This window comes from Gouania willdenowi, chromosome 6 (genome assembly GCF_900634775.1).
Source record: "Gouania willdenowi chromosome 6, fGouWil2.1, whole genome shotgun sequence".
In the NCBI taxonomy this organism is placed as follows: domain Eukaryota; kingdom Metazoa; phylum Chordata; class Actinopteri; order Blenniiformes; family Gobiesocidae; genus Gouania; species Gouania willdenowi.
In genome coordinates this window covers 53427498-53444728 of record NC_041049.1, presented here as the reverse complement: position 1 = coordinate 53444728, position 17231 = coordinate 53427498, and the positions used below count along the sequence as shown (strand labels likewise).

Here is a 17231-nt window from a genome sequence, read left to right as displayed (position 1 = left end):
TACACTTGAAACCATGTAGTGCAAGTTGGTCACCATCTAAAATGCACACCAATAAAACCATTACCCCTGTTTTCTTCAATTTGACTAATGTCTCAATAATATTCTAATAAAGGGCGTGTTGTAACATCTGATACGTATGGTTTCTGGTACAGCAGGGAACATTAATGCTCTAAAGTTGTGTCGTTGAAGACAAAGTGAAAGCACCAACAATAATAACTTAGCACTAGCATCATGCTAATGTTACGTTCGTAGGTCCCTATAAAATCCGCGTTAACGGAATCGCGGACGGAATCACGGAATCGACCAATAAAAACGTTTAAACGCGGAAATGGACAAAATCGGCATGAAACGCCGTCACCGTGTTGCAAAGAACGTTTTTTTTATGGGGAAATGTTTCTGGGGACCGCTTATTAGGTGCACCGCCCTCCCTCCTCCTGTCCTGGCTGCATTAAACTCATCTTTAACCACCACAAACACCCTCTAAAACAACGCATATCATCACTGACTGCCAACTACAGATTAACTTTGCTGTGTCTGTAAAGCTCCGTCCGTGTTTCGTGTAGCGCAGCGTTGCTCCGAGAAAACGTGATCAGCTTTAATCATCTTCACCTGCTCAGTGTTCCTGTTAGCATGATTACAGCTCTCCATGTGCGCGCGTCAGGTGTCACTGTTGATGTTTGTTTGTTTTGTTGTGCTCTCGGACATGTCCAATAAATACAGTGTTTAGTTCAACATGGAATACCGAAATGTTCTCACAATTAATGGACAATGGACGTTTGTGTTTCAGGGAGTTTAGTCCAAATATTGGGATTTTAATTTATTGTAATTATGCCATAAAAATACCAATGACTGAGCTTTGTCTATTCAAATTCTTTATTTGCCTTTGTTGTAATTTTATTTTTTTATTTTTTAAATTGTCACACACCAAAAAAACAAAAACACACAACACCTTCTTAACACAGAGAAGTGAGAAAACAGTGCTGAATTCATTTGATATCTGACAGTCCTTTAGTGTTTTGGACATTGATGATATTTGTCCATTTAGTTGTTGATTTAAAAAAAAAAAAAAAAACTGCTCCAAATAGCTTAATAAGAATTTTTAATCATGTTTTTTTTTTTTTTTAACCTGCCAACTTAAACCAAATCAAGCCTCCATTAAAAAACACAACATAGTGCAAACATAACTTCCATAAAACGCCTCTGTCTTACCTCATGACATACAAGCATGCTGTCTTTCTAATTAAATAGTTACATGATTTAATTTTTTAAATTTTACACAAAGTTCTGAGTTTGTCAATAGAGAAAGGTACTATTTTAGCTATCACTGATTAATCGACATTGGTCGATTACATTTATTTACAGTAGTACTATAAGATGTGACTAATGTATTTAAGTCAAATGATTTTTCATAATATGCATATTATAGGGCAAGGTTTGCATGAATATTATGAAGGAATTAAAAAGAGAAACACTTTGAAATCTTATACAAGGCTGCAACAATATAACTAAAATAAAGCAGAAAATAAATTTGAATAGATTTAGAGTAATTTGAAAGATTTTTCCAAAACAGCAGTCATGACCAGACAGTCGCACCACATGATGTTTGACACTTTGAATAACAGAATAAATTCCATAAGTAATTAGGTAAGTAACATTTAAAAAACAAGTGCATATATATTAAAGTTGCTACATATCTTTTTATCCAACACTGGGAGAAGTGCACTAGTTCGTTGTTTACAGTTACATTTAGCCTTTTTTCATTTATCCATGTTGTGTTTGTAATATGAGCAACTTTATTTTTGAATATAATTTTTTTTACATTGTATTCTGGCAAAGGGTTGCACACGTTTACCTTTTCTTGTTAAATCATATTTTAGGTATTGTAAGAATTTTGTGTTCATGTGCAGCATATATCCTATTATCAATGTTCTTATGTCATATTATCGACTGATATACTGGTTATCAGTAGATACATCAGCCCTAAAATTCCCATATCTGTCGGGCTCTAAATAAAAAGCTACACCAACTTTATCCCACACTGTTGTCTTTAGTCTTATGAAAGCATTTTCTCCGTGTTTCTGTGTAGTGACATGGATGCCGAGGGTTTTGGGGAGCTGCTGCAACAAGCAGAGCAGCTGGCTGCTGAGACAGACGCAGTATCTGAGCTGCCTCACGTAGAGCGAAACCTTCAGGAGATCCAACAGGCGGGAGAGAGACTTCGATCACGTACCCTGACCCGCACCTCGCAGGATGCTGCTGACGTTAAAGCGTGAGTAATTCCTTCCACACGTCTGGTTGTAGTAAAAAATATAAAGGATTGATTTCTCTACACTAATGTACGGAGCCCCTAAAGGGACGTAGAAAGAAAAAGTACAAATATTTGTTTCTCGACCGCACTAGAAACTAACCGGTGCTCACGAGAAAGTATCCAGATAACTTCCTGTGCACACCGGAAACCTTTAGGGCAGAGATGGGCAACTTCTATCTCAGCGGGAGCCACAAAAACGTGATAGTCCGATCCGAGGGCCACATTATCAACATTTATGTCAGCCTTTAGAATAACGACCAACTTGAGCGTCAACACAAACTTGAAAACACACATTTTGTGTGTTTTTTTAATTCATTTGGTTGATTTTTCTTGTCATTATGGCAATTTTTTTTTGTGTGTTTTTGTTAAATTTTTTCTGTTCTTGTTGCCTTTTCTTGTATTTTTCTGTCATTTTGTGTAATTATGTGTGTCTTTGAAGTCCTTTTGTATATGTTGTTGTTTTTGTAGTCGTTTTTGTGTTTAAGTGGTTAAAGTTAAATGTGTCTTTGTTGAAAGTTTGTGTGTTTTATGAAGACCTTTTTTTGTATTTAAAAAAAAAAAAAAAATTGTTACTTTTTGTGCTTTTCTTGACATTTTGTTCATTTTGCTGGGCTCTGTACCTGTGAGGTAGCACGGGAGCTGAGGTGGATTTGTTTACTTTCCTGAAAACGCGAAATATACCTGCAAGGACTATAAACCAGCTAACTGATGATAAGGTAGGCCTGCATGATACCTATTAACTTTAAATTCCTTTATATTTTCTGACAAAATAGAACACTGACTGTAAGCAAGCAAAGCAGTTATGTCCTTGTAATGAAGTACAAAGTTAAAATATAATAAAATTAAGTCATGTAATGCCATTTTATTCACAAGAACACAGGGCTACACATGCCTGGTTCATGTTACCTCATATCTAGTGTGCACCAAATACCTTGTCATGAGCACCAGATACTTTCACGTGAGCACAGGTTAGATTCTAGTGCACATGAGAAACACATTTTTTTTTTTCTTCCTATGTCCCTTTAGGGGTTCCGTACATTAATGCATCTCCTCTCAAAGTTTACTTATGACTTCTTTGAAGAGCTGTCCCTATACTGCTCTCTAGTGGTAGTTTGGCACAACTACAGGTGTTGGTAACTTTGATTCTCACCACTTCTTTGTCTCTTCACTCTCAGGTCTATCCTGCTCGGTTCCAGAGGTTTGGACATCTTCCACATTTCTCAGAGGTTGGAAAGTCTAAGTGCAGCCACCACATTCGAGCCACTGGAGCCAGTCAAAGACACTGACATACAGGTATGACATACGGTTCTTGCTGATAATGCCTGTTCCCATTGCACGCACACACACACACACACACACACGTTGATTCATCTTCATTCCTGTAACTCAGATGTTTCCTGGGATAGAATGAGTTTGCAAGTAATCAGTCCTACTTTAAATGATTAGAAAAATTGCTCTAAGCTAGAATTAAATTTTACCTCATTATATTAATTCTTATAGCCTTCAGTCTTTGGCCAAATGTGCTGTTTTACGTAGTACACAAAATGCTTTTTTTGTACTGCTTTTATATTTGAAAATGTTCCATGCACTATAGATTAATTATTATGAATTATTAAACTAAGTTGTTAGTAGGCCTAATTGTATTTCACCAAAAATTGTAGTGCAGATGTAGTTTTCATAAACACAGGTACATTTAGTTTCACTAGGTTGTCACAGACTTGCATGTATGTTGCTTAAGCATGGAGAATTTAGGTGCTTTTTGCTGAGCAGTTTATTTTGTATTGTGCATTGATAGAATGTAGGGGTGGGAACCTCTGGGTACCTCACGATACGTGATACAAAGCTCATGATAACGATTATCTCACGATATGACTCTATTGCAATTATCGATGTATTGGTCAGAAATCAATCTACGAAAATCGATGACATAACAAGAAAAAATAAGATTAAGTGAAAAAATACTATTTTTATTTTATATCTCTGAAAGACAATAAATTGATAAAGTGTCCTATGAACAGTGACACTATTTTAGTTCAACATTTCTGTAAATAAGTGTCAACATACCGGATGAGAGTACACTTCCGGGTCACGTACTTTGGCCAATCGGTAATGGAGAAGATGGATAGAGGTGTTTGTTTTTCATTTTCTGTACCGAAGCAAAAGAGCTTGAATTTGAAAAACAAGACCTTTTCTGTTTTTTCATTTTGGTTTTAGAAATAAATATCAGATAATTAGTGGTTTTTGTTTTTCATGTTTTTGTTACATAATGAAAAACGAATGAACGAATGATACACGGATTTGCTATCAATGAGATTTAGTGAAACTGTCTTTTGCTTTTGATAACAGAGCTATGAAAATGAGATTAAATAGGTAATGTATAGCCGTCTATCAGATATCAAAAGATGCCCGTTCTTTCGGTTCCAATTTCAGTACCTTTGACGATCACAATCTAGAAATGCTGCCTGTGATTGGTTGTAAAGTTACACGTTGGTTAGTTGAAGTTATGAAGAAAAAAACTCCATGCTTTAAAGAACAGATTCAGAGATTTTAAATTGGTAAACTTTGTGTTTGAATTTGTTCGGTAAGTCATATTGTAATGTTGTTTTCTCTGCCTCTGATCATAGTCTGAATGCCCAGCATAAACTCCCCATTTCCTGCACAGGCTGAAGCTGCACACTTAGGGTCAGCTCCTCTGTTGTAGAAGCGGTGAAATCACTGGATCAATGTTTAGGGAAATAGTGCCTTTATTGTCTCTTGTTTTCACACTGTAAAGTGTAAACTCTCTCTCTGTTGAAGCCTCACTCGTCTACTTGCAGCTCCATTCGTTCACACTCAGAGGCAGCCTCACTGCTGCTCAGCAGGTTAAAGGGGCCACACATCCTATACTTATAAAGGCCCCTTAGTGGATTTACATCAGCACAGACTAATGATTAAAACACATTTCTGTATTTTAAATGAAATAAAAATGTATTTCGAAAGCATTTTCAATATTTTTGAAGGACATGAAAGTATTTCATAAAAAAATGGGGCAATATTTTTAATGGCCCAAACACATGCTTCTGGCAATTTTTATTTATTTTTTTGCACTGAAAAATAATAATTTGTAATGTTAGAAAACTGCTTTTGAGTGAGAAGTTGAAAAATAAAACTCCCCGTTTGTAAAGTAATATATAATGTAAATTGTTATTCCTTACAATTGATTTCATAAAGTTAGTATTAAAAAGGATAGTTTTTTAAAATTTCTGGTACATTTTTTATTTATGATCAACATATTAATCAGCCTTGGTAGTAATTCAGCTAACCCTCTTCTGATTAGCTCCAGAGAACACACTCGGTTAACGTTTCTGCCTTTATTTAGTGTCAGTTTTTTCACCATAGCCATACAGCGGGACCTCTGTTACTCCTCTTCAATCGACATTTCTTTTATTCTTCCTGGCCAGCCGGATGCCTGCTGGTCTGAGTGGGTCGGACTGACTGGAATAGCACTTAGCTTCTGGCATTCACTCTCCCTCTGGCTCTGAGGTCTTTTCTCCTTATTGGTAAATAGGAAATGCATTAAGATGTTTCTATTTTTTCTGGAGTTTCTTCTTTTTTTTTTCTTTTTTTGTTGAGAAAATGACTTTGAATAAATCAACCGCAGACACTGAAAGGAAAATCAGCTTTGACAGTCATCTGATTGTCATTAATCTTAGTCATAACTGAGTCATAAGTGAACATTTTGCCAAATCATTTGGCCACAAACTCTAAGCAGATAATATCAACTATCAAGTTACTTCAGATATATTTCAGCAACTTGTTTTTTTTCCCATTAGACCTGTAATACTGGGCCATTAGATAGTTTGTCCAGATTTGTTCTAACAAATATTTTTGCTTCAGATTAGCGTTAGTGACTTTCGCATTGACTGAGAAGGTTTGATAGGAAGAACAAGTTTTATGATTTAAAAAATTTACAAAAGTTAATTGCAATGAGACTTTAATTTTTTTCCATAATTTATGCAATTCCTCACTGATTAGCAGCTGGCCAGGTTGTGTGTGCAAAGATGTGATACAAGCTTATAAGCCATTTTCCAACATTCCAAAGCTCTAGGACAGGACTGGACATAGTACAAGGCAGTGGCAGTGGTGCCTATCCATTCAAAGCTGTGCTCACTGTTACATTGCACCAGCATTTTTCTTTATCACAAATTGTCAAGACTCACAATATCTTTAATACTTCACAATTTCTCGTAGTTTTTGCAATAAAATTGAGTGATTTTTAACTGCATTTATTATGAAGAAATGACTTACTTTATGAATTGCTTGTTGTGCTGCAAGTTTCTTAGGGGAAAAGGTGCACTAAGGCTTATTTAGACCACACACTGAGTGTGTGTATCACTTTAAATCTGAAGTTGTAATAATTTGGTAGATGGTAAACCTTTGCATCTTTTTATTATTTGTTCTTTTGTCCAAGGGTGTCCTGATCTGATATTTATGTTGGGCCTGGGTCCAATATCAGCACGAGTATCAGAATATATGGGTCTGCATCTAAAATCTCAAATAGAAGTGCTCTGATACGTCTTTTTATTTGGTTTATTGTGGTTATTTTTCAGTCTTCTAATTAATTTAATTCAATTAATTTATTTATTCTACTAAACTGTAGCGTATGCTTCAGTCTAAGGTAAACTAGTGTTTTTAAAAAAAAAATTTATTAAGGTAATTTTTTTTATGTTCATTAAGTTTTACTCAGTTATAGAATATTCTTATGTTATAAAATGTGTGTAACCCATTGGTTAATAAGAAACGGATCAGTCTTTCCTACTGTTGCCGAGTAGAGTAATATCCTTTGATCAAGCCATTTATAACAACTCACACTACAGAATAAGTAATCAAAGTATGCCTGATTCATGCTGGTTTTGTATCAGATTGATATCGGCTGATTCTCTAGACTCGGACTGTCAACTTTGGTCGTTTAGTCGACTAATTAGTCGATGCCTTTGTGGTCGACCAATATTTTCATTGGTCGACCACCAATGATATCAGTTTCAATACAGTTTAAAAAAAAAAAAAGGTGATAAGGGTTAAATATCAAATATAATTTATTTAATGCCTAAACATGATTCTATGTCCAGCAACAGCTGTGTAAGTGAGTGCTGCGCTGCAACAACAACAAAAAGTGTTGCTCTTCAGCTGTGCAGTGTCGTCAGATCAGAGAGGGAACGCAGTAAGACAGGCTTGAAGCACAAGCATCCACTATTGAATCGAACTTTTTTCTGCACAAGAACATTATCCTTATATTTGATATGTGGATTACGTAAATAGATCCAATGCTGTCTTTGGCGTCGCAGGGCTCGCTGCGCACCTGTGTTTGACGTGCGTTTGTTTCCCCGTGCGCTGATCTGATGTGTACATTAACAGTTGTTTATTAATAAAAACAGGTTTACCACTAAAATAAACGTAAATATGTCATTTGTATGAGGAAAAAAATAGGTTTTAATTAACAGTTTCAGGTCATGCACGGATATAAATATATAATGTCTGTCAGACCTGTAGGTTTCAATTAGGCTTGAATAAGGTTCATATTATAAATGGTCTGTGTTTAAAAGCAAAACCGCCACAAAAAGCCAAAACTAAGTATTTGTCTCTCTTTTTCTTTCTCCTCGTCCTCCTCTGCACCTGCTCATTCATTCTCCTTTTTTTTGTTTTTTTTTTGGTCGACTAATCGCGATGTGTGCCATAATCTTGGTCAACCAACCATTTCCTTGGTTGACTACAGCCCTTCTCTCGACAGTAATGTCGGTATTATATCAGTTGCAAAGCTACTTTTTCTTGACCCCCTAATTTAAAAAGGTTATTTATGTGATGGAAAATACAAAATTATCCAAACGACGATATTTGTTTGTTTAAATGGTAATTGCGGTAAGATGACTTTCCATGTAAATTTCTGTTGTTCTGGGGTATTGTAATGAAGCTGTATGATATCATTCTGGGAAATCTGTTTTAAATAAAGGCTTCACAAGTAATTACTCCTAGCAGACTGTTGTAACAACTAGTGATGTCAAATTGTGATTTTAATCTAGCGAGGTGTCTTTGGCTGCTAGACAATAAGGCAGAAGACTGAAGTGCACCAGGGAGGTCTGAGAGAGAATAATAAAGCAACAAGGAAATGCAGTTTGGCAGCAAGGCCACAGAGGGTTGGTGGAGCCAAGGTGTGAATCTGTACTGCAGCTGCTTCTTATTTAACTCTTCCAGATTTCCATTAACATCCTGCGAGCACTTCTGTCACTTTGTGTAACCTGTTACCTCAGAGGTCGGGTTAACTGGGGGTAAGATAGAGGACAGCGTTACTGTGCTATCAGCTGCAAAAGGCCAAAAACCGAAAAAAGGAAATAAAAATAAACAAAACATCTGTGACAACAAGGCCTGTTTACCACATAAGGTTATATTATTATAGAATTTTAACATCAAACACGTATGTATGTAGAGCTAAAGCACAGCCTATTAAGACAGTTTAAGGAAGGAAGGGAAACATTGCATTAGGGCTGCACAATTAATCAAATTTGAATCGTGATCATGTTTTTTTAATCATAAATCTCATCAAAAGCTTTATTTTACACTATGAACTGTACACATATTGTTTGTTTAAAAGTAGTGTAATAAAAACAGATTTTTACCAAATATGATAAGTAATTGTGATTATAAACGTGATTACAATATTGATCAAAATAATCATGATTATAATTTTGGCCATAATCGTGCAGCCCTACATTACTATCAAAGTTTTCCAATTGAAACTTTCTGGGGGTGCACTCTATGCATTTTGAAAATTTAAAACTTTTGTTGATGTTTTTTTGTGCATTTGCCATCAACGTGCACATTCGTCTATCTGTGTGTGTTCATGTAAATACACACAGTGATTGAAAATAGATGAACAAAGAACGAAAGAAATGGACAAAGGTTGATATGCGATGGTGCAGTAGAAAAAAAAAACATTAATAAACAAGCAAACAGGGATGCTTTGTAAATACTTGCCATGGAAAAGTCATGAAATCATCAATGGCTTTTTTTTCCCTTTTTCTATGGATTTTTTGAAAAATAATTGTCTACTCAAGACGATACAACTTTTTCATTTCCGATATGATACCAATATTGCAGCTTTGCGTATCGACCAATATCAATATTGATCCGATATCAGCATGAATAATACATACTTTTTTTTTTTTCTTTTTATTCTCTCTTTCTTTTCTTTAATTAAAAAAATAATGACATATTTTGTTGTGTGGAATGTTAGAAAAGACTTGATCAAGTGATGTCACTCAAACAGAGAACAATAGTCAGCAACAGTAGGTATGAGAAAAACTGACCCATTTATTATTAACCACTTGGTTACATACTTTTTTACTTTCAACATAATATCTACAGTATTCTACAATTAAATAAAATAAATTAAAAATGAATTGAAGAAATATATATATTTTGCTTTCGGACCGATATCGGATCGGGACACCCCTACTAAAAAGTTAAAGAGACACACCCACAAAAGGACAACAGGCTGTGATTGAACTTGATTGGATTTTTTATTTTTTCATTCTCAAAAATTTGCGATTGAGATTTTTCTTTCAGCCAGAAAAGAACAACAGAAAAAAATCAAATAAAATGTCAATAAGATCCATTTTTCGGATTTCGTATTTTAACTACTGAGATCAGCAAAATACAGTATAGGATGATATAATCAGCAGTTGTTGGAAAAAATGTAATTTATTTCTGCAATATGACGTTTGCTTCCCGTCTATGAAAACATAATTTAGGATCTGGCTAAAAAAAAAAAATCCCTGCCTTAGCCTGTGCAGCTTCATCACAGCCAACAGAACTGACAAAACTGTGACTTATTGAATTCCAGCGTTACCATTAGTCTGTTTTCCTGCACTGACATCCTTCTCTTCTGCTCTGTCAGTGTGACATGGTTTACTGTATTTTCTTTGTGCTGGTGCCAAACCGCTGTTAGTGGGATCAGTATATGCTTACATTGCATGCTATTTGATCCCAGCGTGGTACAGTCATTCAGATAAATCAAAGAATAAAAAAGGACAATAAGGGATTAAAAGTAAAAGCCTACATCATGTTAAAGGGACAAAAAGTGTGTTAATAAAATGATTTTAGATGTGAAAGGCGAAGAGCTCATCCAGTTAAAAAAAAAAAAATGGCGACCAGCTGCTTTTTTTCCTCTTTTTTTCTTTTTTTTGCCTCTGTGTCCTCGTCTCACTTTTTACTGTTTCATCGTGCTCTGCCAGCTCTCTCTCTCTCTCTCTCTCTCTCTCTCTCTCTTTTTCTCTGTCTCTCTCCACTTTCCCTCACTCACCTGACTCTCAGAGCCAATTTCTTTGCTGATTTTCCCTTTTTTCTTTCTACATCACTTCTTTTCATAGTCACATTTTCTTTTGTTTTCCTTTGTTGCCATTGGCAACCTTTTTTTTTTTTTTTTTTCCTTAAATAATACCATTTTCTTTCCTTTGGTTTCTCCAGGACATCTGCTGTAATACACGCAACCTCCTGTGCTCCACATTGTGTGTGCCTGTGGTTTGCAAAGGTTTTCCATGCTCTGTCTGTATGTCTGCCTCTGCTCCTATAAGCAGTGACTGTGCGCTTGTGAATGACCATACGCGTGTGTCGTGGGAATAGCGTGCATCCTGTCCTGCACATGTGTAATTAGGCTGAGGTGTGTGCACTGCACGCGTATGTGTGGGAATGTGATGCTCCTCTGTGCACAAAACTTGGGAGTGAAGGTATGCAGATTGATGTGCCTTCTTTGTCTGTGTGCTGTAATAGTCCGCCTGCATATAGGAATTCCCCCTCCGCCCTCCCTCAACATGCCTCCCAAACCCTTCATTAACTAAACATGACCCTTAAGAGCATGATTAGCCCCATTTCAAGGCAGGATGTCGGAAGCCATCAACCAAGCAGGAAAAAATCCATTACTATAATTGCATTGAGCTGAGGGAGAGGGGGAGGGAGGAAAGGAAGGATGCATAGATGGACAGAAAGGAAAGAAAATGAGTGGAACTGAAGCAGGGAGGAGGGAGTGGGCTGTCAGAGATGCTCGGATGAAGTGATGGGAGAGAGAGGCAGAGTAGATGGAGGATGGCGGCTAGGAGAGGGAAGGGGGGGGGGTGTCTGCTTATTGCAGGGGTGAATATTCTATATGAATCTATAGCACCTTCCCCCGGAATTCCCCCCGTGTCTGAGCATTGACTTGGTACGGCCCTCTGACAATAAAACCACCGGCAGAGAGTCTCGATGTGGCACTTCCACATAGTTCCTCAGCGTGCACACAAGTCACTGACCTGCACATCGACTGGGAGAAAGGGCTACAGGCGGACCACAAAGCCGGCTCCACTGGGCACAGGGAACACGCCCCAGCATGGCGGCTACTCTGGCACTGGCAGACCAGGGGACGAAGAAGCTCGGGGACGTCACGCGTTGTCCCCGAGCTGTCCGAGCACCAACACTTTGGTGCAGACAAAGAAATAAAAAAAAAAAAAGATGTTTGACTTTTTGTTGTTCCAAACCTGTGTTCTCATCTGTCTGCCTGGCCAGCTGGGAGGCTGTCAGCACCAGTGAGTATCGCCTCTGCACATAAACATTTACACACAAACGCACACACAGACAGGCATGTGCTTTGTCTGTCACACTTTTTTTTCCTTCTCACTTCTCTGCTTGTTAGTAGCTTTTAAAGCTCAGTAGTTTTAGGGTGAATTCATTTTTAATACATATATTCTAATGACATGAAAATAATTTAAAAATATTTTTCATATTTTTCTTACACTGTTCTATGGTTTTCTTTTATTAAACTGTTTATAATTTCAGTAGGATTCCTTGATCAACTGTGATTACTTCTGTTTGTGGTTGATAGACATTCTATAATTTTCCAAGCACAATGACTTGCTCAGCGAGCAACGATTCATCCGTTGTTCACCTTAAACTGCTCTTTGACTGTGTCCTCATGTACCCTCTTGATTTCTGGACATCAAGTACCTCTTCAACACACCGTCTCTCTTTGAGCGTACAAAGCACTAAGTGAATATTGTTAATACGTATTTTCCAGAAAGTTGCATCTGGGTTTAGGCATTTTGACTGTGTAGAACAATTCTGTCAGTGGACACTGAACAGGCCTATGTGCCAGCACATTGGAAGGGCATACATGTCCATGTTAACACGCACATACCAAGAATATGTGCTGTGGCTTCTTAATTAAAAACATTTGTCATACATTTAAGAATTTGTCAGGATATGTACTGCTTATTACAATATCTGCATCATTTTGCAGAAATTGGAGACAAAGGATCAAGATACATTTTAATTTTTTTCGGCTTCAGAACCGCATTCGATAATTTCAGCACAGACTGATTTCTTTTTGCTAACATTGGCTTGTCAATTTTTAAAGACTTTTATTTTTGAGTGTGTTGAGGTTTTTGTCGAAGCTTCTGGGCTGTCTGGTCAGCAGGCTGTGGGTGTTCACAATGTGTTGCAGATTTCTGAGTATGCACAATACAGGGGTGGGGCATCAGAAATGTACATTGGATGCACAGAAATATTTCAGCACCAATATTCTATCAACATTTATATTTTAATCATACTCTCGCTATAAGCTTGTAACAGCTGCAGACTTGGTTTCTGAAGATGAAATAAAGTGCTATACAAATCTAAGCCACCTTTTTGTCACTTGACATTATTGTTTTATTTCCAATGTTGCACATTCATTTGCATTTAAGTCATGCTAAAAAAATCCAAAGGAGAACTCAGGCACTGGTAGTGGCAGTCAGCAGGAGCTGCTGGTACAGAGTGTCTCAGACTGTCATGCCAAGTCTCAGCTGTGCTTCTCTTATCAAATATTACCAGAAGCTGTGATATCATCAGCAGTGATATTGTGTTTGTTAGTGATAACACCTCATAGTTGGGAATAATTGACCAGCTGACACAAAAACACACCTTTTCATTGCAAAAATTGTGATTAATATTAATAAGCATGCACACAATACATTTTACTTTACCAATAAACTGTAGATGTTGTAGATGTTGCACTAATGTGAATTTTGGGAAAGTGGTGACCTGTTTAGGTTGTACCACACCCACTGTCTTGAGTACGCTGGAATGGTCTCCAATACCCCTGAGCAGGAAAAGCATGTATAGAAAATGGATGGACTATTGGTTGTTGGTGATGCTTTTACAAACCTATAAAATGTCACTAACAGGACAAGAGCTAGATTTCAAATGGGTGAGGGAAGTCATGTCCAGTTGTCTGAGCAGCTGCATTGGTTTGGGTACTTTTGGAAAGAAGACAGACCATCCCCCAACCTCCCTGTCAGTCTCATCTGTCTTTCTCCAATTTACTGTAAGGCTTCTACCTGTGACCAGTGAGGTCTCCTGATCTATGAAAGGCGATATCTCCCTCGAAATTCGGGATGTTTTGTTTTTTTTTTTCCCATTTTGGTGCCTTCTATTCTGCCTGGATCGATACCGTGCTATTAATTTCTGTTCTTCATCTTTGTGTTTTGTTATGACAGGTGCTGACCTGAGCTTTTTGTCTACAGTTTTTACATGTACACTCAGGGTCATTCTCAGCATTTTTAGGGGTGTAAAATTAAGACTCAGTGGGTTAAAAGAGACTATAGTCATAAGAAATGGACCAAAGTGACAACGAGTGCATACATATTTTGCATTTTATCTTTCTAAATGGATTCAAAGAAAATAAAATATCAATCATTTAACTTCAGGTGCCATGTTATTGATTGTTTTTGCTGCTAATTTATCAATCCATAAAGTGCACGTCATTGTAATCTTAAGTCATCGGTGTGCGTTTTCCACAAAAGGCTCAAATTGTCAGTACGAATGAATCTAAATAGATAGGCAAATTGCCAATGTGTTTACTCTATTGTAAATAACATAGCAAATAACATTGTTTCTTGTTTTCACTGCAGCACCAGCGTAAGCAGTTACTTAAATGGGATTTCATCCAAATCATTCGCTAATACGTGCCACCTTTGCATCACTTTATTGCATTTTGATAGAATCACCAATAAAAAAAACTCATTGTCATTTTCTTTAAATAAGCTTCCTAAAAGTCATTGGACCAGAAATAATAAAAGTAGACTGTGTTTGAGTCTATTTAGCCGTGACCGGTTTTTAATGGAGTCAGTTTTTTTTTAGTACCTTGGACTATTGCGTAAGTGGAATTTATTCTCATTTGTTCGCACAGTTGTAAAAGTGCGAGCAGAGGACGGCAGCACAATGATAATCAGAGGCGAGGTCTCTGACATAGGAATGAGACTGAAGCAGGCGCAGCAGTGCTGAGGCACTTGGGAACAGACGATGGGTTGTGTGTCTGTAATCGTAATAATCTCTTGTTAGCTTTGACAAATGCTTTAGTTTTCACCTGGGCCGTGGAGCCTAAATGGTGCTGCTATCTTCATTTATTGCCGTCAGTAAATGACTACGCCATTATCTGACAGAGGAAACGACCTTCCTTCAGCCCTAAGTAGATACTCTGTGGTTGTATGAATTTCTCAAACGCAGCAGAACTTTGAGTTTCTTTAGTTCATACGATACGGTTATATGTATTTTTAAATGGATACTGTAGCAATGAGCTCGGATAATGTAACAAACTAAATGGCCATTAAACAAAAAAAGGAAAAATGCTTTGAACCAGAATAATTTCTTGTCATCTATTATCAGAAGAGGTGCTCAATTTATGCGCATGTAGTTTGGTTTGTAATTATTTAACTGGTCAGCAATTAAATAATTGGTGTTAATTGTGCTAATGTGTTTGGTTTACTTTAATTAAAGTGATTATTTTTTCCTGAATTAATAAAGCATGCAGAGAAGACATAAAACAAACAGCTTTTAGAGATGTGTTTTAAAACATGGTTAATTACAATAATTTTGACCTAAATTAAGTTATTTACTGATTTTTATTTTCTATTAACTTATATCAAATACTATTTGGAACCTATTTTCCTTTTTTTTTTTGGCTGTTTTTTAAAGTTTTGTTTCTGCTGTCAATTGTTCCACTTTGATTGATATGGAAACGCACAAGACTATTATCCAGCTCCTATTTTATTAGTTTTTTTTTTTAAGATAATTCATTACTTAGCTTTGGTGTCAACTTTTAACTTTGATGATGTATTAGTTTGAACAAACTGTAAGCTAGTGTTTCTACTTCATACTTGTGTGTAGTTTCTTTATCTCTCTCTCCTCTACACACCTGTGTTTGCCCGAGAGCTACTTATATACCTCATTGTGTGGCGATAAGATGTGAATCTTTACAAAGACGGGAGCGAGTTTGTATGCAGCGGCAGCCATCTTGAGCTGACAACAAAATGGCAGCCATGCAGATGACCGATTTCTTTCTGAAAAGTGTGTGAACATCCTGATTCGTCCTTCTGAGCAGCCTCTGGAACACGGGTGTGAAACTTAATTCAAGGGCGGCCGTCGACTGCATTTCAAAATGTTACTCATGAACGAAACACCTGGATCTAGAGCTGTAATCAGGCGTCTCTATAGAAGAGTGGATAATAGGAGTTTTTTGCTCTCAAAACATACAGAGCTGGTGTTTGAGACACTTACTCAGGGGCAGCTGTGCTATTAATGAGCGAGACGGACAAAAATGGGATCATGGCAAAGCTGTAAAATCTATATCTTTCTTTTATTCTATCTAGTTAGTTAGTCATGTCTTTTGTTTTTTCCCCCGTCGCTCTGTTTGTAACAGTCTGTCTTCTTCTGTGTGTTTCCACAGGGCTTCTTGAAGAATGAGAGGGACAACGCCCTCCTGTCCGCCATCGAGGAGTCACGGCGCCGGGTCAGTACCTCCCATATGTGCCATGTTTATCTATTTTCATCCTTGTTTTTGTCAAGATCAAGTCTCCTCTGCTAAATGAGCATCACGGTGTTCACACATTTCATCTATTAGAATTGATCTGCTTAATAGAAGCAGAATAAACGCACACAGCAGTGTAAGTTTGTGGTGTTAAAACTGAATTTGACTACATTATGAACTTTTAGCACTATAGCGAGTGTGCGTGTGTTTGTGTGCGCTTCCCATTAAGAAACACTTAAAACCCAAATTTTGACTAATTTCTGCTCGCTGTGATCGAAAAGTCCCTCTGGAGCGAACCTTTGGGGGTGGTTTAGAAACGGCTTCCCTGATGTGCTGAGCTAATAGGCTCTGCGTTTAATTAGCTCCCGTCCCCATTATCTCCCACCATACCATGAGAGAGGGAACAGAGCGCGGAGGGGAGAAAGGATCAAACCCACTGATGATGAAAAAGAAAGTGGATGTTAGATGTTCTTGCTGATTTTTTTTTTTTATCTTGCTTCTTTGGCGTTTCGCATCAGTCAGGAAATGTGGGCTCTTAATTGACATGTTTGTTATGAGCTGTTCAACTATGGTGCAGCTTTTATCTGAGAAGCCAATATCAGCTTTTAAGAAGAGTTGAAATGATTGAGGAAGTGCAATGGTGTCGGTAAAAAGCAACAAGCCACAACTTTTTTTTCCCCATGTCTTAATGCAGTGTGTAAATGTGCAGGTATTGCCCTATAATGACATGTGACTGTGATGTGTTCTGATTATATCCCATCGTTGTTGTCTATGATTGTATACCATGTATTTAACACTTTATTTTTTCTTGCACATGTTGACTAGGATTAATTCCACTTATCGCTGCTTGTACCATAGGCCCATTTAAAGCCTCACCCACCAACTTAACACCTTAAATGGCATCTTTAGCCTGGCTTCCTTCTCCCTAAGCGGGAGATTCAATTATCTGGTGCTCCCATTATCTCCCTTTTAAATTCTCTGTGGGGATCTGAAATAGACCACGCCATCTCCTGGTGGAGTTACACAACCTTGCTAAATCAATCTTTCAGTGGGAGCGTGCACTTCAGGTAGACCTAT

The 17231-nt window shown here is 37.2% G+C and overlaps 1 protein-coding gene across 2 annotated transcripts in view; it reads left to right on the top strand.

Moving 5' to 3' along the window:
• nup93 (nucleoporin 93) overlaps nucleotides 1-17231 on the top strand; it is a 29925-nt gene that overhangs the window by 390 nt on the left and 12304 nt on the right. The window contains exons 2-4 of one of the 2 annotated variants that reach the window (XM_028450660.1): nucleotides 2087-2269; nucleotides 3484-3601; nucleotides 16074-16136. In XM_028450660.1, coding sequence (XP_028306461.1) covers nucleotides 2091-2269; nucleotides 3484-3601; nucleotides 16074-16136 — 360 coding nt within the window. In that variant the 5' untranslated portion in view covers nucleotides 2087-2090. Of the gene's footprint in view, nucleotides 1-2086; nucleotides 2270-3483; nucleotides 3602-11577; nucleotides 11899-16073; nucleotides 16137-17231 lie in introns of those variants that run through there. The other variant, XM_028450661.1, reaches the window with a different exon arrangement.